Below are 23660 nucleotides of genomic sequence, written 5' to 3' on the forward strand. Positions count from 1 at the left end.
CAAAAAATAAAGAGGAAGATAAGAAACAAAATTAATGTCCACTTTAAGCCCAGGACCGGCCGAATCCCAAAAGTATTTTTCAACTATTTCGATGGCAGAGAAAGAGAGGCAGAACAAAACTGCCCAGCAGAATAGCAACACAACAGCCCAAACGAAACAACAAATCAAGATGTAATAAAGATTTGGAAAGGATTTATAGGAATTATGAAATAAAATAATATCCAACAGAGAGAGAGTGAGAGAAATAAGAGAAGGGAATGAACGCTTAGTGGGTGAAGAAAGGTACTGAATTAAACTGAATAAACTGTAATAGAGCAACTCTACTTTCCATCATAAAACACTGAGTCAGTAGAGAGAAAGGCCAATCAATAACAACTTGTCTTTACACAGCAACTTTAATATACAAAATTGTCCCAAGGCACTATATAGAGGGAAGGATGGAAAGGAACAGATGCCATATTAATTAGTGAGCACACTGCAGTCTATCATATCTCCAGTCAGCATTACAACCCTAACAGAAATAGATTTGAACTCGAAATCACTGATCATCCATTCTATGACAGCATTACACTCGCCCTCTGTTTCACCTAAGTCTTCTTTGTTCTTATGCATTTCCCCCAATTTATATCATCTTTGCTACTTCATGAGTGAGGAAGTGATATGGTCTCAAGATTTCCTCAGTATTCATTCTAGAATAATTCTACAATTTGCCGAACTGTAACATTGGATTTCATTTTAAACTTTAAAGGGTTCCAGTCACTTCCGATCCATTAAAACTTCCTTTACACTGATGGTTTCACTTGCATCAGTCCCTCAGTTGCCCATTGTTAAATACACTTATTCTAAACCTATAAAGTGAAAATATCATAAATATTGCTATGTTGAAATAATTATTCTTTAGTATTCAATATGAATTTTCAAGTAAAGTGCTGCGCTCCTTTCTTCCAATGCTGATTGTCTTGGAATTGCTAGAAAAAGTTCAGTCGTATTGATCCATCAAATTTCCAGTTTCTCCTCAATGTGATATGTGCAAGTATCTGACATCCATTCGCATTTCCTCCCTTGTTAAATCCAAACTGAAGGCACCACTACTGGCAAAGCCCGTTGGTGCTCCCAATGCCCACACTCACATAAGCAGTGCAGAGCAGGGTCACATTCACACCATGCTTTCCAATTCCAGATACTCCTTCACTGGTGACTGCTCAACAGATAGAGGGCGATTACATTCCAGCGCCAAGTTAGTGGAGTCTTCTATTACTCCTTTCTTCGTCTCTTTTCGCAGTTTCCTCTCAGCCAGTGGAATAAAGAATAAAACTAAGAATGAAACAAAGTAACAGGAGCCTGCCAGTTGGAACGAAGCATCGTAATTTTTGGTGTAGTCATGAAGAGCACCTAAGAGTCACAGAAATAACAAATTAGGCATCAAGTTAAAATTTTAAAAACTGCCTACTCAAATCAGAAACTTCTGTTTTCGGAATTTGTTGGAGTGGGAATTACTCTTCCCTGACTGCCCTATTGGAAGGTGATGATGAACTGATTACTTACAACCATGGCTTACTCGGACAGTTTGGAGGGGGGAGGTATGAATGAACTGCTTGGAAGGGGATGCTCTGTGGGCAGCATGGTGGCTCAGCGGTTAGCACTGCTGCCTCACAGCACCAGGGTCACAGCTTCAATTCCAGCCTTGAGTGTCTGTCTGTGTTGAGTTTGCACATTCTCCCCATGTCTGCGTGGGTTTGCTCCGGTTTCCTCCCACAATCCAAGGATGTGCAGGTTAGGTGAATTGACCATGTTAAATTATCCATAGTGTTACGAGCATCAGTCAGAGAGAAATGGATCTGGGTGGGTTACTCTTTGGAAGGTTGGTGTGGACTTGTTGGGCCGAAGGGAATCTAATCTAGTCTGTAACATGTAGGCCAGACCAGACAACAATGGTATACTCACTTCTCTACAGAACATTAGTCAGCTCAATGGATCACTAGCAGTTGAATATGGTGCTGAAGGTAATATGAGCATTTTATGTCTTATTTTATTTGATTGATTGAAATTTCTTGTGCAAGTCTTGTGTATCAGTGGCAGCATCCCTGCCTCTGATCCAGAAATTCTGGTTTCAATTCCCACACTAAGGTCCGTTGGCCTTAGCATGAGAGTTCATGATTGTTGGCTGATGGGAATCCTTCCATCACCTCCCTACGGTCTGGAGTGGGTGGAGAGGGCGGGGGTCAGCGTCCAGATGAGCTGACTACAGGTACTCCTAAATCTTTAAAAAAAAATGGAAAAAGAATTCACCCAGCCAAATCACCAAGGGCAACAATGATGTCACAAGGGCTCCTAGGTTTAGAACTGTCATTGATTGCTACAAGGACAGAGAGTATCTCAGCCCTGGAGAAATTACTGGAATATTCTGGGAACCACAAATCCTGAGTCCTGCCTCTGTCCGGGTATGAGCTGTGGTTCGCCTGTACAAAGTTCCCAGAGTCAGCAAGGCACTGAACTTACAACTGAAAATGTGTTGCTGGTTAAAGCACAGCAGGTCAGGCAGCATCCAAGGAACAGGAAATTCGACGTTTCGGGCACAAGCCCTTCATCAGTAATGAGGAAAGTGTGTCCAGCAGGCTAAGATGGAAGGTAGGGAGGAGGGACTTGGGGGAGGGGCGATGGAGATGTGATAGGTGGAAGGAGGTCAAGGTGAGGGTGATAGGCCGGAGTGGGGTGGGGGCGGAGAGGTCGGGAAGAAAATTGCAGGTTAGGAGGGCGGTGCTGAGTTCGAGGGAATCGACTGAGACAAGGTGGGGGGGAGGGGAAACGAGGAAACTGGAGAAATCTGAGTTCATCCCTTGTGGTTGGAGGGTTCCCAGGCGGAAGATGTGGCGCTCTTCCTCCAAAGTTCCTCCAAGCGCCTCATCTTCCACCTGGGAACCCTCCAACCACAAGGGATGAACTCAGATTTCTCCAGTTTCCTCATTTCTCCTCCCCCCACCTTGTCTCAGTCGATTCCCTCAAACTCAGCACCGCCCTCCTAACCTGCAATTTTCTTCCCGACCTCTCCGCCCCCACCCCACTCCGGCCTATCACCCTCACCTTGACCTCCTTCCATCTATCACATTTCCATCGCCCCTCCTCCCTACCTTTTATCTTAGCCTGCTGGACACACTTTCCTCATTCCTGATGAAGGGCTTGTGCCCGAAACGTCGAATTTCCTGTTCCTTGGATGCTGCCTGACCTGCTGCACTTTAACCAGCAACACATTTTCAGCTCTGATCTCCAGCATCTGCAGACCTCACTTTTTACTGAACTTACAACTACCTCCATTGAAATGGGATTTTGGGATCCCAAAAATGTGGAACCTAGCAGATCTAGATTAAACCAATCTGTCCTCAGTGCATCACATTTGGAAAGGTCAGGGTTTCCCTTTGGGGTGCTGCGGGTTCCTGTGTAGATTTGGACCTGGGACAGTCTGAGGGTTGAGAGGTTACAGGGATCCTTCAAGCAGGTTGGCTGCTGCTATCCTTAATTGGCAAGGGAAGGGGGTTTAGGCGTCTAAAATTGTGCATAAACAATGAATAAACCCCTTGGAACTATTTAACTTGTCAAGACCTGTCAACAAGTGTCACGAAAGGTGGATCTGTCAGCAAGTCCCCAGAAGTTTCAAATGATCAGAAACTGAACTGGGCCAGCCATATTAATATCATGACTAGTGGGTCAGATGCTGGGAAGTCTGCAGAGAGTACGTCACTCCCAGACTCCTCAAAGCCTGTCCACAAGATACAAGTCATGAATGGGATGGGATACTCTCCATTTGCCTGGATAAGTGCAGCTCCAACAGCATTCAAGAAGCTCTACGTCATTCTGTACTGGTTTTGTGTTGAGCTGATTTGATGATACTTTCAGTGAGGGTTTGGAGATGTCACCTACCTGCTGCTGGTGGCCCTATCAAACAACCAATTCCCACAAAGAACTGGTAAAGGCCCATTCCTTTGTGTATTCTATGGACTCCAATAAAGTCAACCTGAAAAATAAAATCAAAATAGAATTCAAACATAAACTGTGTTGTGAATTTATGTTGTTCTGAAGCTAGGATTATGAATACATTTTTGAGGGTATTTATTGATAAAGATAAATAGGCCCATTGCTCCAGCACACAGAGCATTGTCCACTACAGACTTCAATGTTAAATTCAAATCTGATATTAAAAACATTGTACTTCACCATCAATTTACTCTGCTAACTTTTAGCTAAGATGCTCTCTAACTGAAAAGACACACCTATCATAACTTAAACATTTACACTCAGATCTATTGTAAAAGATCTTTGAGTTAAGTTGTTGCATTTCGCAGTGGAACAGAATAGTAAGATGTGAATTTCGAGTCATAGATATAGATGTGACAACCTTCTGACATTTTCTTTATGCAAGATAATAGCATCCAGAATTACACGGAATCTCAGTAAAAGGGACAGATTATTCATCTCAGTGGTCTAGATTGGTGTATGTACTTCACATGAACATTCTCTCCTTTGAATTATATCTTCCCGATTTGCCTGCAATCTCTCCTTCCCTGTACTTATCCATTTCCCTCGTGTTAGCATCAAAGCTTCTCCTCAGTATGTCAGTACTACCTGACAACCACCCCACAACTACCTAGCAACTCAACGTCAGTCTGTGCAAAAAAACAGCCTCCTAAAGTGGGTCTATCTTAGTCAGCAACTGTCTCATACTTGTGTCCTGCTTGCGCTGGACTGGGCACTGGGCCGGAAGTGGAAGCATAATCTCCACAACTATCCTATTGTACCCCTTCACAATTTAAAAACTCCAGTAGGTTCAATCTCTCCTCACAGTTACATCCACTCAATTCTGAGAGTATTATTGTAAACCTTTTTTGCTGCAATTTTCCAATGCTCTCTGGAAGACCAGATTATACACAGTATACTGAGTTCTGGCAGTGTAATTCTGAAAAAGGGTCACTGCAGCCGAAACATTAACTCTGTTTTCTCTCCACAGACACTACCAGACCTTCAGTCTTTCCCGCAGTTTGTGCTTTTTGACTGTGAGGTGTAGTCCAAGCAAGATTCTCTCTAAGGGAAAATTCTGTTTTTGAACTCTATTCTCTGGAAATTAACCCCTGTGTTTTTTTTAATTACAGTCATGGTTTCCTCTGCTTGGGTTGTTGCTTATACTAACAGATGAAAACTACCACGGCTACTCAAATGAAGAGTGAGAAAGTAAACCTCAGCTGATCCAAACATTCCTTTTAGCTGTTTCTTCTTGAGAAATGGTCTTACAGAGCTGTTAGGTGACAGATGAACAACACTTAGTGAGTAGGTGGGAGCAACCTAACTGGGACAAGAATATTAAAGTTAACAGAATGAATAAATTCCCTCTCACCAGGACTGGAAGCAACAAAGTCAGATAACCCCCACAGAACATAGCGAGGAACACTATGTACACCATTAGTGATGGGAACGTTTTTGCTAGGGGTGCCAGTAGATTGACAGCTCCACAAAACAGCAAGTAGATTTTGTGGTAATGATACTTCGCTATCAAGTTACGGTCGGCGACATAGCCAGAGATAAGCTGAGCCACAATCTCAACGATTCCTGCAATAAAAACTTGCATTTTAGGAGAACTGTCTGCAACTGTAACGAATGTTGGCAAAGAATTTAGTAAAGTCAGAATCATACTGTACAAGCTCATTACTGTAGAACCTTAGAATCATACAGCACAGAAACATATTGTGGTAAGTTCAAACCAGCTCTTTGGAAGGGCAATGCAACTGAATCGCTCAAACGAACTTAGCAATATGGAAAATAGGAGCTGCAGAGGGGTAATTGGTCCTTCAGGCCTGCCTTGCCATTCAATAAGATCATGGCTGATCTTTTACCACAGCTATACCTTTCAAATCTGTTCTCAAAGGCCTTACAATCCAAAGACTTACCAATCTCTGCCTTGAATTTGCTCAATGGGGGGGTATCCACAGCTCTCTGTGGTAGACAATTCCAGAAAGTCACTCCCCTTTGAGCGAAGAGATGTTGCTCATCTTGGTTCCACTTTGCTATTAATCGCAATGATGTGGATTAAAGTATCATCAAAATGGACTGATACATACAGGCCTGAAGGAAGAGAGGCACCCGATTGTTTTCACTCACATTGATAATGCATTGAAAATGTACTCCATCAGGTGTCAAAAAGAAGTGACCTTTCATGGTTTTGGGATTTAAACAACCAAAATGATACATTTGAAGTGTAGTCAGAGTTATGACAAAGGGAATCACAGCAGACATCCCCCCTACCATGGATTATCATCAGAACGGTCAACTTACTGCAAACCATAGACTGGAGGGCTAATGTTCTCAAGCCATGAGTTCAAATCCCACCTTAGTAAATGGAGGTCAAGGCCAGTTAATTAATAAAGCTGGAATTTTAGTTTGAGTCTCATTAATTGATTGTCATAAGGAGCCATCTGGCTCACCAGTATCCTTCAAGTAAGAAGTCTGTTGTCCTTACCCTATCTGGCCTCTGTGAGACTCAAGACCCATCCAGTGGACTCTTACCCGCCCTGTAGAAAGGAGAAAACCTGCCAAGCTGCAGCCAACTCAAGGGCATTAGGGGTGGGCCACAAATTCTGATCCCGTCAATGGTGCTTATTGGGTAAAAAATGAGGTCTGCAGATGCTGGAGATCACAGCTGAAAATGTGTTGCTGGTTAAAGCACAGCAGGTTAGGCAGCATCCAAGGAATAGGATGCTGCCTAACCTGCTGTGCTTTAACCAGCAACACATTTTCAGCTCCCAAGAATTTATTGTAAAAATAAGAGTTAAATGACTGGATAATCTATTTAATTATTATTGTTGATAACATTTTGCCAGGAAAATGCCCCAGTTCTTCTTTCAGTGATGTGATGGTGTCTTCTAAGCCACTTGAAAAAAAAGGTACAGCTTTAGCTTGATGACTGATTTGAAAGAGCACCTTCAGTGATGCAGCATTCCTTCTGCCAGGGTCAGCCTTGGTTTTTATGCTCAGTGGGACTTGAACTTGCAAGTATTCCTTTTCTTCTTTCAAAGTGCTCTCAGGTGTTCTTCGACATGGCGGGGGGGGGGGTGATTTCAAATGCAAGTCAGCAGAATCACAAAGCATTGACAACAAGGAAACAAGCCATCTAGCCCTCCTCCATGTATACTTTCTCAGGAATCTTTCTCACTCCTCCCTCACTTTTCATATCTCTCGATATAACAATTGTAAATAGGAGATCTGAGATCCCCATGAATACATCTCTGACAAATTATATTTGAAGGCATCAGAAACTGCATTCCGCCTGAATTCTCTTTGAGGCTGTGACTAATTTCTATGTGGTGTCTGTATTTCCACAAATAAAGTCAGCCGAACAGCAACACTGGGGATTGCACTGTCACCTTAGTTCATTGCTCCTACCCAAGGTGAGGAGACACAGTCACAGAGTCATACAGCATGGAAACAGGCTCTTCAATTCAACTAGTCTATGCCAACCATGTTCCCAAATCAAACTAGTCCTACCTGCCTGTGCTTGACCCATATACGTCCAAATCTTTCCTAATCATGAACTTATCTAAATGTCTTTTAAGCGCTGTAACTGTACCTACATCCCCACTTCCTCTGACAGTTCATTCGATACGTGAACCACTCTCTGTGTAAAAACGTTGCCCCTTTTTCAATCTTTTTCCTCTCACCTTAAAAATATGTTCCTTAGGTTCGAACTCCCACACCCTCGGGAAAAGACCTTCATCATTCACTTTATTTACGCCCAGCATGATTTTATAAACTACGATTTTAGAAGGTCACCCTTCAACCTCCTACGATCCTGTGGAAAAAGTCCCAGTCTTTTCAGTCCATTTTTTAGATTGAGACTCTCTATTCCCGGCAACATCCAGGTAAATCTGTCCTGAACCCTCCCCAGTTTAGTAATATTCTTATACACGAAAGCCTGCAACTCAGGAGCAACTGCAATATCCATGCTACTCTCAGTCCATCACTTTGTTTAAGCTTGTGGCTTCAATTCCTACTCCAACAAACTGTGTTGATAATCTAAGCTGACACTTGAATGCAGTGTTGGATAACAGGGTGAAGTATTCAACCCATGTCTAATCTGCTTTCTCAGGTGGATGTGAAGGGTCCCATCTCACTAGCAGTGGAAGAGTTTTCTGGTTCAAGGATAACTTTTTACAATTCACTCATGGTCGCTGGCTAGGCCAGCCTTTGATGTCCATCCCTAATTGCCCAGAGGGCAGTTACAGGTCAATCACATTGCAATGGATCTGGAGTCACGTGTAGGCCAGACCAGGTAAGGACGGCAGTTTCCTTCCCTAAAGGATATTTGCGTACCAGATGGGTTTTTCCTGACAATTGACAGTGGATTCATGGTCATTATTAGATTCTCAATTCCAGATTTTTATTGAATTCAAGTTCAATTTCCTTGGGAACATTCCCTGGTCATTCCTGATGAAGGGCTTATGCTCGAAACGTCGAATTCTCTATTCCTGAGATGCTGCCTGGCCTGCTGTGCTTTGACCAGCAACACATTTTCAGCTGTGAGCTCCAGCATCTGCAGACCTCATTTTTTACTCTCTGGATTAATAGTCTAGTAATAATAGCACTCAGCCATTGGCTCCCCCAGAATTAAAAATAAGCAACAAATGACTGCCCAGCGAGCAATCCACATTTTGCAAAATAATTTGAAGAGGGCCTGTATTGCGCTGTAATGTTCTATGTTCTATATTCTATGTTGTATCACTTCAGCATGTCAAAAACACACTGGAACTGTGAACTGGGGTCTTCTGGAAGTGTTAATGCTATTTTCTTTGCCAATGCAAATCTATTGCTCACCACTGTGTGGTGCTATGTGACTATTGTTTGAGTTGGCCCTAATGACCATCAATAAAACGATGCAGCACGATGGCTGAGTACAGCAATCTCCCCACTAGCTAGGATAGGAAGCAATTATACCAAAGGTCGACTTTGAACAAAATCCTCAAAATGGCTAGAGCGGGGTACCCACCTGGATCCCATTTCAATGCTGGAAAAGTATCGCCACCCTGTCAGTTAGGACTGTAGGAACATGAGCATGTAACATCAGTGAAATGGGGGTGGGGTGAAACGTCCATAAGAGCATAGGTTATGGAAAAGGGAGGATTATGAAGAGATTTCATATTTTGTTTTTAAAAAGGTGCATGGCCTAACATTTTCACTGCTGCAGGAGCTATGCCATTCAGGCCACAATCACGGTTTGCAAAGGGATATGAGGGATTTAAAGCTGTCTCACAGCCGTTCATTCAGTCAGAGCTCTGGGGAAGCCATTGCTGCCTCAAGTTGAGGCCTAGGGGGCAGACCAGCCATGAACTTGTTGAATGGTAAGGCAGGTTCGAAGGGCCAAATGGCCTGCTCCTACGCCTATTTTTATGTTCACTTTTTATGCATGTTTTTTATTTCCACATCAGGGGACCCCAAAATGTCAGCTCATGGTTTCTGAGGCCCTGGGCACCAGCAGCAAGACTCAACAATTAACAATTATTTTTGCAACATAATCGAGATTTGCTGTCAACAGTTTCAATGAGTGTGACCAGAAATAGTTGCCGTGACGCCACTCTGCAGCTTACTTCATTTCATATTGTATTTCTAAACATTTCGTTACTAATTAATATAACACACACATTGGAACAGCATGTACTTTGCAACAATGGAAATGATATTTATCCTAACGGAGGATTTTATGTTGTTGTGAATCTTTCTATTCATGAGGTTGTTAACACAAAAAGAAATGGATGGGTCCTATCTGACTGAATTAATTGGGTTGGGAATTAGTTTGCATTCACCAAGCCTGCGGTAAGGGGCTTGGACAAAAAAGGTGAAACGAACTGGTGCTCACTTTCAGACTCAGCCAAGGACAGTGATCAGTACTCTGTGTGTAGCATACAACAGCACTGGAATTTGAAAGCTGCCAATGATGACATAGATGATTATTTGAATAGAAATTGTATGAAAAGATATCTGGATAAAGCAGGAGATTGGCCCTCAGTAATAATGCCTGATTGAAGAGCCAGTGCAGACACACAAATGGCCTCCTTTTGTATCATAATAATCCTGTGATTGATAACCAGTCCCCTTACATGGGCAAAAGTGAGTACTGCAGATGTTGGAGATTAGAGTCGAGATTGTGGTGTTGGAAAAGCACAGCCGGTCAGGCAGCATCCGAGGAGCAGGAGAATCGACCTTTTGGGCAAAAGCCCTTTAGCAGGAATGGGGCTGTGAGCCGAGGGGGTGGTGAGATAAATGGGACGGAGTTAAGGCAGGGTGGAAGGAAGCTGAGAGTGCATTAGGTGGATGGAGGTGGGGATAATTGTGATAGGTCGAAGAGGAGGATGGGGCGGAGGTGGCAAGCAAGATGGACAGGTAGGATAGATCATGAGGGCGGTGCCGAGTTGAAAGGTTGGAACTGGGATAAGGTGGAGGGAGGGGAAATGAGAAAACTGGTGAAGTCCACATTGATGCTGTCTGGTTGGAGAGTCCCAAGGCGGAAGATGAGGCATTCTTCCTCCAGGTGACAGGTGGTGAGGGAGGATGCCCAGGACCTGCATGCCCTTGGTGGAGAGGGAGGGGGAGTTGAAGTGTTTGGCCACGGGCCAATGGAGTTGGTTGGTGCGGGTGTCCCAGAGATGTTCTCTGAAGCACTATGTGAGTAGGAGTCCTGTCTCCCCAGGGCAGAGGAAACCCACATTGGGAGCAAGGAGTGGTGCTGGAAAAGCACAGCAGTCCTGCTCCTCGGATGCTGCCTGACCTGCTGTGCTTTTCTAGCAGCGCTCTAATCTAGGATACAGTAAATGACATGTGTGGAAGTGCAGGTGAAACTTTGATGGATGTGGAAGGCTCCTTTGGGGCCTTGAATGGAGGTGAAGGGGTACATATGGGAGAAGGTTTTGCAATTCCTTCGAAAGCAGTGGAAGATGCCAGGAGGGGAAGGTGGGTTGGTGGATGGGGTGGACCTAATGAGGGAGTCGCGGGGGGAATGGTCTTTACGGAAAGCGGATAGGGGTGGGGAGGGAAATATATCCCTGGTGGTGGGTTCAGTTTAAGGTGGCGGAAATCGCAGAGGATGATGCGATGTCTACAGAGGTTGGTAGGGTGGAAGGTGAAGACCAGAAGGATTCTGTCCTTCATATGGTTGGATGTGTGGGGTTTGAGGGCAGAGGTGTGGGAAGTGGATGAGATGCGCTGGAGGGTATCATCACGTTGGAGGGGAAATTGCCGTCTTTAAAGAAGGAGACCATCTGGTGTGTTCTATGGTGGAACTGGTCTTCCTGGGAGCAGATGTGGTAGAAGTGAAGGAATTGGCAATAAGGGATAGCATTTTACAGGAGGCAGGGTGAGAGGAGGTGTAGTCCAGGTAGCTGTGGGAGTTGGTAGGTTTGTTGAAGATGTCAGTGTTGAGTTGATCACCGTTGATGGAGATGAAGAGGTCCAAGAAGGAGAGAGAGGTGTCAGAGATGGTCCAGGTGAACTTAAGGTCGGGGTGGAATGTGTTGGTGAAGTTGATGAACTGTTCAACCTCCTCGTGGGAGCAGGAGGTGGCAATGATACAGTTATCAATGAAGCAGAGGAAATGGTGCCAGTGTAACTGCGGAAGATGGACTGTTCCACTTAACTAATAAAGAGACAATGAGCTTCCATGTCCTCTGGCGCTATCCTGATTTATTGAAGACGAGAAAACATGAGAAATAAAGCCAATCTTCTCTCTAGTGGCTTCTCATGTGGAGTGGAATAGAGAGAAAGGAAATGCAGAGAACTGTAAGTGGTACATTTCGGTAAGAAGAACGAGACAACACAATAAAAAACAAAAGGCTCATTTTCAATGGGGCTGGAGGAGGAGGGAGACCTGGAGCTGTTTGGGAGGGGTAAGTGAATGTGCACAAATCATTGAAGGTGGCAGGGCAGGTTTACAAACATAGCTTCATAAATCGAGCCACAGGGAATGAGAGCAAGAAAGCTGTGATGAACCTTTATGAAATGCTGACTCAACAAATGGAGCATTGTGTCCAACTCTAGGGGGTGTCATGCTTCAACAGGACTGCAGAGGGTGCAACAAGTTTAACAAAAATGGTTCCAGAGATAAGGGACTTCAGGCATGTGGGTAGATTGGATAACCTGGGAATAGTCTCCATAGAGAAGAGAGGAACTTGAGCTGATATGATACAGCTAATAGAAAGGAGCTGCTTCACAATGGCGGAAGGATTGAGAACCAGGAGATGCCTGATGAAAAGTGACAGTGATGAGGGAAAACACAGACCTAGAATGTGACCGATATAAGTGCCAGGATGGTGAATATAATTGGGGGAGTTGGGCGAGAATCTGTAGAGAAAAACTTTGTAGAGCGTTAGGGAAAGGCCGGGGAAGTGGGACTATCTGAGTCATTCGTGCAGAGTCAACATGAATAATGACATGCAGGCTGAATGACCTCCCCTTGTGCTGTAAACATTCTATCATTCAATGAAGTGGATAATTAAACATGGCAGAACACAACTTCCCATGGCATTAACGTTTATCCACTGCCAATGTAATTCATAGCCAGACAATGTTACTTTTTATCATGGTGAACTGCTCAGTGACAGAAAGAGAACAGAAGAAATCATTTGTCTCTGTGAATAATTGTAGATGTACATAGAACTACATGGTACTTACCAGCAACTGAAATGAGTAAGGTAGCTTGGAATGGTTCAATGCCCAAAGCTTTAGCCTTGGCTACCACATGGAAATATGGTATGAAATAGGCCAATTGGCTGAAAAAGGTGCAAATTGTATAAATAATAAAGAGTGGGTTTGTCAACAGAGTAAAGTCAATGAGATTTTTCACACTGTCAGAAACAGACTTCAGTTGTGCACCAAATTCCCTACATAGGCCCTTGTGTCTTGTGTCTGTTGGCATGGTATCTGTGGCTACTAATGGATTTGAGTCACCATTTTGGGCTTTACAGCCAGGTAGAGCAGTCGAATGTATTGGTCTTAATGAAACAGGATCCTGGAGTAGGGAGAGCTCTTTAGGGTGTAAAATCGACAATCCATCGGCAGCACTGGGCTCCACAGCTTGTTTCAGATCCCTTTGTAAAGAGTTCGACTCCTCCTGTCCACTCTGACTTGAGAGAGATCTTCTGACAGGTTTGACACGGCGATTGATAGGAAGCTGTGCCCTTGACACTCCAGCAGCGACCACATCCCTTTTATCATCAGGAAGCTGTCGCTGGTGACATTCCCTTCGATCGCAGACTTCAGGCTGGTCTTGCTTCAAATAAATTGGACGATTCAGCATTCCCAATGGAATCAGATGCAGTGTTAATCCACACAGAATCAATATCGCACCTTTACAGATATAAGGAGCAAAGCAATCACTTTTAAAAGTACAGCATTATGTGCCCTTTCTCATTATTTAACTTTTGATAATTTGATTAAAGTTTGTGAAGTCCACATTTTGCAGTAAGAAGTGAACAATTGCACAAAAAATAATGGAAATTTAACAACGAGGCAATTAAGTTCTAATATATGTTGAATTATGTACATGTGGCAATGAGATCCATACTATAATCTAATGGCGGAGTTTGGATTTGATTTTCTATATAAAGGATAACTGTCTGAGGCAGCAATCACAGTACAAGTCTTTCTACAGGGGAGACGAAGGATAAGATGATTCTCAAGGACATTGGGACTGAAGTAACTGCATCCCATCACCAAGTCACCCTTTATTTGCATGTGCATAGTACATGACAGTGACCCAGTTAGCTTAGAGGTAACAAAATCTCTGATACTCCTGCTTACATTTGTCAGCCAGGGCTCCCTGATTGGACCAGGTTAAAGCCCCAATCAGGGATCTCATATTCTATGAGGTCCATTTGGCTGACTCTACTGCAATCACCTCAGGGTTAAATGGAGTCAGACAACTGCTGCTTGACTTTCTGATCAGGCTGCACGCTCCATAAACTGATCACGCTGTCATGAGAACCTACCTCGCCAGCCATACTCATTGAGAAGATATTGCAGGAATGGCGCCACGGCGAAAGTGAGTCCTGTGCCAGAGCGGGAAATGGCACAAGCTGTGGTAAGCTTTCTGCGGAAGTACTTGGTTGTGTTGAGAGCTGCAGCCTGGGATAGGAAGGCAAACCCGCATCCTATAAAAAGATACGACCATTGATCAGCAGAACAAGAGAATGCAGAGTGAACAACATCGTTGGGTATGCCCTTAATATCAAAAGGTTTCCATTAAATCAGAGCTACGGCACATCAAGTTAGAGACTTATTGATGTGATGTGCAACAAGGGAGGGGCAAAGGTCAAGACTGTGATCTCCCAGTGTCAGCAATATTGAAATTCAGGAGACTCAAGCAGTAGGATTTTTGTCTCTGGTCCCCATGTCCTTAAAAACTATTGCTTTCACCATGCTTTTGATTACTTATCCTCATATCTTCCTACTCAACCTCAATGTTGCTTGAGAACACTCCTGAGCAGTGACTTGGAACATTTTACCACAGTAGACGTGCTATATAAAGGTAGGTTACTGTGGTATGATGAGGAAGAGACATCTGACTCTCTCAAGCTGGGTCAATACTGCACAAGCTTGGAGTAAATTTCTAACACACTCTGTGAGCACAATAATGGAAATGATGGTGGAGGGTTGTTTTTCAGACTGGGGGCCTGTGACCAGTGGAGTGCCACAAGGATCGGTGCTGGGTCCTCTACGTTTTGTCATTTACATAAATATTTGGATGTGAGCATAAGAGGTACAGTTAGTAAGTTTGCAGATGACACCAAAATTGGAGGTGTAGTGGACAGTGAAGAGGGTTACCTCAGATTACAACAGGATCTGGACCAGATGGGCCAATGGGCTGAGAAGTGGCAGATGGAGTTTAATTCAGATAAATGCGAGGTGCTACATTTTGGGAAAGCAAATCTTAGCAGGATCTATACACTTAATGGTAAGGTCCTAGGGAGTGTTGCTGAACAAAGAAACCTTGGAGTGCAGGTTCATAGCTCCTTCAAAGTGGAGTCGCAGGCAGATAGGATAGTGAAGAAGGCATTTGGTATGCTTTCCTTTATTGGTCAGAGTATTGAGTACAGGAGTTGGGAGGTCATGTTGCGGCTGTACAGAACATTGGTTAGGACACTGTTGGAATATTGCATGCAATTCCGGTCTCCTTCCTATCGGAAAGATGTTGTGAAACTTGAAAGGGTTCAGAAAAGATTTATAAGGATGTTGCCAGGGTTGGAGGATTTGAGCTATAGGGAGAAGCTGAACAGGCTGGGGCTGTTTTCCCTGGAGCATCAGAGGCAGAGGGGTGACCTTATAGAGATTTAAAAAATTATGAGGGGCATCGTTAGGATAAATAGAGAAAGTCTTTTCCCTGGGGTCAGGGAGTCCAGAACTAGAGGGCATAGGTTTGGGTGAGAGGGGAAACATATAAAAGAGACCTAAGGGGCAACTTTTTCACTCCCAGGTCACAGGCCTCCAGTCTGAAAAACAACTTTCCACCACCACCCTCTGTCTTCTACCTTTGAGCCAGTCCTGAATCCAAATGGCTAGTTCTCCCTGTATTCCAAGAGATCTAACCATGCTAACCAGTCTCCCATGGGGAACCTTGTCGAACACCTTACTGAAGTCCATATAGATCACATCTACTGGTCTGCCCTCATCAATCTTCTTTGATACTTCTTCAAAAAACTCAATCAGGTTTGTGAGACATGATTTCCCACGCACAAAGTCATGTTGACTATAGGGTGTAGGTTTGCTCGCTGAGCTGTAGGTTTGATATCCAGACATTTCATTACCTGGCTAGGTAACATCATCAGTGGTGACCTCCAAGTGAAGCGAAGCTGTTGTCTCCTACTTTCTATTTATATCTTTCTCCTGGATGGGGTTCCTGGGATTTGTGGTGATGTCATTTCCTGCACAAACCTTGCATGTTGACTATCCCTAATCAGTCCTTGCCTTTCCAAATACATGTACATCCTGTCCCTCAGGATTTCCTCCAACAACTTGCCCACACCGAGGTTAGGCTCACCGTTCTATAGTTCCTTGGCTTGTCCTGACCACCCTTCTTAAACAGTGGCACCACGTTTGCCAACCTCCAGTCTTCTGGCACCCCACCTGTGACTATCGATGATACAAATATCTCAGCAAGAGGCCCAGCAATCACTTCTCTAGCTTCCCACAACGTTCTCGGGAACACCTGATCAGGTCCTGGGGATTTATCCACTTTTATCCGTTTGAAGACATCCAGAACTTCCTCCCCTGTAATCTTGACATTTTGCAAGATGTCACCATCCATTTCCCTACAGTCTATATCTTCCATATCCTTTTCCACAGTAAATACTGATGCAAAATATTAATTTAGTATCTCCCCCATTTTCCATGGCTCCACACAAAGGCCGCCTTGCTGATCTTTGAGGGGCCCTATTCTCTCCCTAGTTACTCTTTTGTCCTTAATTTATTTGTAAAAACCCTTTGGATTCTCCTTAATTCTATTTCCCAAAGCTATCTCATGTCCCTGTTTTGCCTTCCTGATTTCCCTCTTAAGTATACTCCTACTTTCTTTATACTCTTCTAAGGATTCACTCGATCTATCCTGTCTATACCTGACATATGTTTCCTTCTTTTTCTTAACCAATCCCTCAATTTCTTTAGTCATCCAACATTCCCTGTACCTACCAGCCTTCCCTTTCACCCTGACAGGAATATACTTTTTCTGGATTCTTGTTATCTCATTTCTGAAGGCTTCCCATTTTCCAGCCATTCCTTTACCTGCAAACATCTGCCTCCAATCAGCTTTCGAATGTTTTTGCCTAATACCGTAAAAATTGGCCTTTCTCCAATTCAGAACTTCAACTTTTAGATCTGGTCTACCCTTTTCCATCACTATTTTAAAATGAATAGAATTATGGTTGCTGGCCCCAACGTGCTCCCCCACTGACACCTCAGTCACCTGCCCTGCCTTATTTCCCAAGAGTAGGTCAAGTTTTGCACCTTCTCTAGTAGGTACATCCACATATTGAATCAGAAAATTGTCTTGTACACACTTAAGAAATTCCTCTCCATCTAAACCTTTAACACTATGGCAGTCCCAGTTGACGTTTGGAAAGTTAAAATCCCCTACCATAATTACCCTATTATTCTTACAGATAGCTGAGATCTCCTTACAAATTTGTTTCTCAATTTCCCTCTGACTATTGGGGGGGTCTCTAATACAATCCCAATAAGGTGATCATCCCTTTCTTATTTCTCAGTTCCACCCAAATAACTTCCCTGGATGTATTTCCGGGAATATCCTCCCTCAGTACAGCTGTAATGCTATCACTTATCAAAAATGCCACTCCCCCTCCTCTCTTGCCTCCCGTTCTATCCTTCCTGTAGCATTTGTATCCTAAAACATTAAGCTGCCAGTCCTGCCCATCCCTGAGCCATGTTTCCGTAATTGCTATGATATCCCAGTCCCATGTTCCTAACCATGCCCTGAGTTCATCTGCCTTCCCTGTTAGGCCCCATGCATTGAAATAAATGCAGTTTAATTTATTAGTCCTACCTTGTCCCTGCCTGCCCTGACTGTTTGACTCACTTCTGTTCTCAGCTGGACCCATCTTAGATCGATCTCTTTCCTCACTATCTCCCTGGGATTCCGCTCCCCCCCCTTCCCACCTTACTAGTTTAAATCCTCCCAAGCAGTTCTCACAAGTTTGCCAGTATGTTAGTCCCCTTCCAATTTAGGTGCAATCTGTCCTTCTTGTACAGGTCACTTCTACCCCAAAAGAGATTCCAATGATCCAAAAATGTGAATCCTTCTCCCATACACCAGCTCCTCAGCCATGCATTCATCTGCTCTATCCTCCTATTCCTGCCCTCACTAGCCCGCAGCACTGGGAGTAATCCAGATATTACTACCCTTGAGGACCTCCTTTTTAAATTTCTGCCTAACTCTCTGTAATCTCCCTTCAGAGCCTCAACCTTTTCCCTTCCTATGCCGTTGGTTCCAATGTGGACAATGATCTCCTGCTGGCCCCTCTCCCCTGTGAGAACATTCTGCACCCTCTCTGAGACATCCTAGATCCTGGCACCAGGGAAACAACACACCATTCTGCTTTTTCTCTGCTGGCCACAGAAATGTCTGTCTGTACCTCAGACTATAGAATCCCCTAAAACAATTGATCTCTTGGAAGCCGACATATCCCTCATTGCATGAGAGCCAGTCTCAACACTAGAAACTTGGCTGTTCATGCTACGTTCCCCTGAGAATCCTTCACCCGCTACATTTTCCAAAACAGCATACCTGTTGAAATGGGGATATTCACAAAAGACTCCTGCCCTAGGTGCTGACCTCTCTCACCCTTCCTGGAGTTAACCCATCTATGTGACTGTATCTGAGACTTTCCCCCCTTTCCTATAACTGCCATCCATCACATACTGTTGCTGTTGCAAATTCCTCATCACTTCTATCTGTCTCTCCAACTGATCCACTAGATCAGATAAGATTCGCATCCAACAGCATTTATGGCAGTTATAATCTGCAGTAACCCTTAAACTCTCTTTAAACTCCCACATCTGACAAGAAGTACATATCACTGCAAAAGCCATTTTTGCTCCTTCACAATCTACAGATCCAGAAAATAACACTGTCTTATCCCACTACAAACACTGCCCCAGTTTAAATTAATAACTATGGCTTATATTTTTAGTTTAATCAAGAGACTTAACTCCAAAAACATATAAACAAGAAAGAGTCCACTATACTCACTATTGCAGCCTTTCTCTTGGACAGACTTAAAACAACGATTAACTTGTCCATAAGATCTCTGTCATTCCGAGTCTTGTCTTCCAGTCTGAGTCCCTGTCCCCTAACTTAAAGCAAGTATTCAAATAGCTCCTTAATATTGTCCAATCATTCTTCACAGAGGGAAATGGTTTGGCCCATTGCCCTGGAGTCTGTCACACTGGAAAATGAAGGGATGGAGTACTTCCCGCTATTAAAGTCTTACTACAAAGGAGGTTTTCTCCTGCATATTTTAGTAAAGGTAACGCTTACCTGCCAATAAGCCAAGTGTGACATAGAGGAAGGCAATTCTGTCAACGAATGAACTTATGAACAATCCAGTAGATACCATGGCTGCCCCCAGAATCCCAGTTTGCCTCTCACCTATCTTTGCACAGAATATACAAGCAATTGGACCTGGTACAGAAAATAACAAAATCCCAAAATAATATTAGTCAAGGGAGAAAATATCTGGGAAAGATCTCATTCTGCTCTTACATTACCATCGACTCAGATTTATTTCCACTGGCAGCATTCAATATTAATTGTACATTGACCCTTCTCTCACCCCACCAATGGCTCCAGTGAAGAGGTGAGTCAGACAGACATTTCAGATTCCATACTCTGCAAGGGTAAGCAGGTTTTCAGATACGTATCTACACTTGGCCTGAGCGACACTGGGTTGGAGAATTTAAAACCTGATCAGCGATCACTGTACTTCATGCAGTGGGCAAGGCAGCTTTTAATGCCACACCTTTTTGGAACACTCTACCTAGTTCCTGACACTCAAATGTACAACTGAATGAAGATCATTTGAGGATATCTAAGTGTGACGATGCTGTCACATTAAAAAGTTATTATGTCTTTTTTTTTGAAGCGAGGTTGTTGGGTAGAGATGTCGACCTGATTACTGAAGATGGTTTAAGTAAACAACTTATGAGGCCTTAGGGTTTTCTTTTTAAGTTGGAACAATGGAAGCAGCCTGGGTGTGGCCAGCTCTCATAGACCAGGTTTCCTTTTCTTTTTAGCTTTAAGCAGTCAGAAGCTATTGGGGTCTCAAAAAGAGTTGGAAACTTCAATAAATGTTTCCTGTCAGCTACACTATCTGAATTTTCTCTTGCTGTTTCTTCCTCCTGGATTGGAGAACTGCATTTGAGAATCTGTGTCTGAATGTGCCTTTTTGCTAAGGGGTGTGTTTATGCAATGTTACAACATTGAAACAGTTAATTAGCAATAGATATCTATTATTTGGTTAAGTTATTCAAAATGACTCTTTCTTTTGCTTGTATTTTAATTATAGTGTTTAAATAAATTGTGTTTTCTTAACCATGAGCAGTTTGACCAGTGGCATTACATCTGGAACACAGCACTTCACATCTACCCTTAAAAATAAGAAAAGGTTATGGTCTAGGCTACCTTCTTAAAATATTTTGAGGGGTCTGGTCTGATCCATAACACTAAGCACCATGCCCTGATCTCCAGCAAGGCAAAGTAAGTTAGAGGGTTGGAAAAAAATGGCAGTAAAGGGGAGAAAAATAATACATTATCACTGCAAACCTAAACCACCATTTTATCCACGGGCGTAAGGAGCTCAGTGTGTTAATTTTAGGCTAGCTACTAATACTGATGCTAACTGTTTTGCTCTTCATTACAATGAGATGTTGTTACAGCTTCACTGCAGGAGAGAGTGATTCCCAACAAAGTTTATCCCAGAACGCCAGACTTAAATTACAATTAGGTAGGTAAAAACAATGACTGCAGATGCTAGAAACCAGATTCTGGATCAGTGGTGCTGGAAGAGCACAGCAGTTCAGGCAGCAACCAACGAGCAGCGAAACCGATGTTTCGGGCAAAAGCCCTTCATCAGGAATAAATTACAATTATATTAACCACCCGTGTTGGTACATTGCAGTGCACTGGCAAGTGTTCCAAATGCACAAATATTGCTGCATCCTTCACAGCAGTCTAGCGGGCTAGGTTAATGCTCTGGGCAGAGGGGTTCAAACACCACTGCAGTAGAATTTAAATTTAATTGATAATCTCAGTAACACTGTTGATATGCTGTCTCGCTACATATATTCCTACACCATGCAAGAATACATTATTTTCATACAATCCTTACAGTGTGCAAACAGGGCATTTGGCCCATCAATTTTATTTTCATAATACCTGCAGTTAAACGCACACATGATATAATCGATCCAATCCAGCCAATCTGTTCCATAGATGCCTGAAAAGTTTCCTGAAGTGCTGCTGATAAGATCCCAAATGATTTCAGTATTCCCATGGCCAACACATTGATCTACATGAATCAAAGAGATTCAACAAAAGTTACATTCAGAACTCAAAGCTGGTACTTTCCACATGGCAATGCACAGCTAAGCAATAATGTCACATGCTGTTATCAATGGATGATTGTAAATCCGGATCCGAAACAGCAAGCTATGAAACTATTTCACAGCTGTGGGCAACATTGGTTTTGACTGTCACTAGTGTTATTGTTGCTTCATTCCAAAAAATTGTTGCATCCATAAAATTCAACTGGAATTACAAAACCACTGCAACCTCCAACAAGATGTTGTTTAGAAAGAACTTTTAACACCCCAAGTTGCTTCATAATAACAACAACTTGGATTTATATAGAGCCTTACATAAAACCTAAGGTGCTTTTCAGGAGCATTATGAAACCAAATTTTGCACCAAGCCACACTTCGAGATATTAGGGTGGCCTAAAGCTTGGACAAAGAGATTTAGCGAGAGGATTGGGGCAGGAATTCCAGAGCTTGATTGGTTTCAGTTTCCTAATATTTAGTTGGAGGATTTACAAAGAGATCTTGTTCAATTGGGACAATGGACTGAGAAGTGGCAGGTAAGTTTATATGGATAAATGTGAGGTATCACACTTTAGTAAAACAAACAAGGGCAGGTCGTATCCGATTAATGGTAGGGCCAGAGGTAGTGTTGTAGAACAGAGCAACACCTAACAGTTCTGGCATGTAATTCTTTGAAGTTTGTGTCGCGTGTAAACAAGTGGTTAAGAAGGCATTCAGCACACATACCTTCATTGCTCAGACCTTTAAGTATAGGAGTTGGGAAGTCATGTTAAGGGTGTCCAAGATGTTGGTGAGGCCTCTTCTTGAGTACTGTGTACAGTTCTTGTCACCCAATTAAAGGAAGGTTATTATCAAATTGGAGAGGAGTTCAGAAAAGACTTACCAGGAATGGAGGGTTTTTTTTTCTTTATTCATTCACAGCATGAGAGTGCTGCTGGCCAGGCAGCATTTATTACCTATCCCTAATTGCCCAGAGGGCAGTTAAGAGTCAACCACATTGCTGTGGGTCTGGAGTGACATGTAGGCCAGACCAGGTAAGGATGGCAGTTTCCTTCTATAAAGGTCATTAGCGACCCAGATGGGGTTTTTTTTGACAATGGATTCATACTCGCCATTAGCCTCTCAATTCCAAACATTTAGTGGATTCAAATTTTACCATGGCAGGATTTGAACCCAGGTACCCAGGACACTACTGAGTCTTTTGATTAACAGCCCAATGATAATACCACTAGGTTATCACCTCCCCAGGTTGATTTATATGAAGTAGCTGGATAGACTAGGACTTTTCGCACTGGAGTGTAAGAGTTGGTGGGTGACTTTATAGAGGTATATAAAATCATGACTGAATAGCGAGGGTCTTTTCCCTAGGATGGGGAATCCAAAACTAAGGGGCGTATTTTCAAAAAGGACATGAGGGGAAACCTTTTTTATGCAGAGGGTGGTTTGTGTGTGGAATGAACTGCCACAGGAAATATTGGATACAGTATTGTTACAACTTACAATCGACATTTGGATAAGTACATGAATAGGAAAGGTTTGGAGGGATATGGGCCAAATGCAGGCAGGTGGGACTAGTTTAGTTTGCAGAAACATAGTCGTGTGGACTAGTCAGACCCAAGCATCTGTTTCCATGCTGCATGTCTCAATGACTCCATGTCATGATGGAGTGGGGTATTGTGTTGCAATTTAGGGTTCTCTGGGCATTCAGATTTTTTTACACATGTTAACCCAATGCAAGATTTGGATGTTCTACTGCTTCTGTTGTCAGTTACAATAGTTGTTGATGAATCAAGCACTCGTAGATGTTACTGACCAGCCTCAATGATGCAAACCTGCATCCTTCTTGAAGAAGTGTATTGATAGCTTGGTTTTGGGTTTGCCTATAAGCATTTTGCTGAAGGGTATAATGGCTTTTGTGGCAGTGATCAGTTCCATAGCTCTTCCAGCTAACTCCCCACCTGTGAACTGGCCAGTTGTTTCACATGGTAGTTACTGAAACAATATGAACTCAAGTCTGTGTATCCTGAATTGGACTTGAACTTCAAAGTGAACTTGTAAAATCTGCAAAACATTGTCAGGGTCTTTGTGGTCATTGCTTGATTTTATTCTACTTTATCCTTTTCCTGACCAAAGCAATAAGAATTTTGACTCCCATTCTTCCCTTGTCAGATATGTCTTGATCCACAAAGTAAAGATTAATTTTTTTTTAGATAACTGAATATCTGACAGAATGCCAATGGACTGCCATTTCATGCTCAGAGATTTGCTTTCTATTTTTTATGTAACTTTATGTTCTTTAAAAAGGGCGGCACGGTGGCACAGTGGTTAGCACTGCTGCCTCACAGCGCCAGGGACCTGGGTTCAATTCCCGCCTCAGGCGACTGACTGTGTGGAGTTTGCACGTTCTCCCTGTGTCTGCGTGGGTTTCCTCCGGGTGCTCCGGTTTCCTCCCACAGTCCAAAGATGTGCAGGTCAGGTGAATTGGCCATGCTAAATTGCCCGTAGTGTTAGGTAAGGGGTATATG

General features: G+C 43.2%; 1 protein-coding gene across 4 annotated transcripts in view; it reads right to left on the reverse strand.

The window, feature by feature from the left end:
• Positions 1-376: 376 nt before the first annotated feature.
• LOC132822077 (monocarboxylate transporter 5-like) overlaps positions 377-23660 on the reverse strand; it is a 96922-nt gene continuing 73638 nt past the window's right edge. For all 4 annotated transcript variants that reach the window (XM_060835097.1, XM_060835096.1, XM_060835095.1 and 1 more), the window contains 7 exons: positions 20972-21104; positions 19076-19219; positions 14016-14177; positions 12700-13374; positions 5384-5595; positions 3916-4009; positions 377-1392 (listed from right to left, as the gene is read on the reverse strand). In XM_060835097.1, the coding sequence (XP_060691080.1) occupies positions 1157-1392; positions 3916-4009; positions 5384-5595; positions 12700-13374; positions 14016-14177; positions 19076-19219; positions 20972-21089 (1641 nt within the window). In that variant the 5' untranslated portion in view covers positions 21090-21104 and the 3' untranslated portion in view covers positions 377-1156. The remainder of the gene's footprint in view (positions 1393-3915; positions 4010-5383; positions 5596-12699; positions 13375-14015; positions 14178-19075; positions 19220-20971; positions 21105-23660) is intronic.

Source organism: Hemiscyllium ocellatum, chromosome 14, assembly GCF_020745735.1.
Source record: "Hemiscyllium ocellatum isolate sHemOce1 chromosome 14, sHemOce1.pat.X.cur, whole genome shotgun sequence".
NCBI lineage: Eukaryota > Metazoa > Chordata > Chondrichthyes > Orectolobiformes > Hemiscylliidae > Hemiscyllium > Hemiscyllium ocellatum.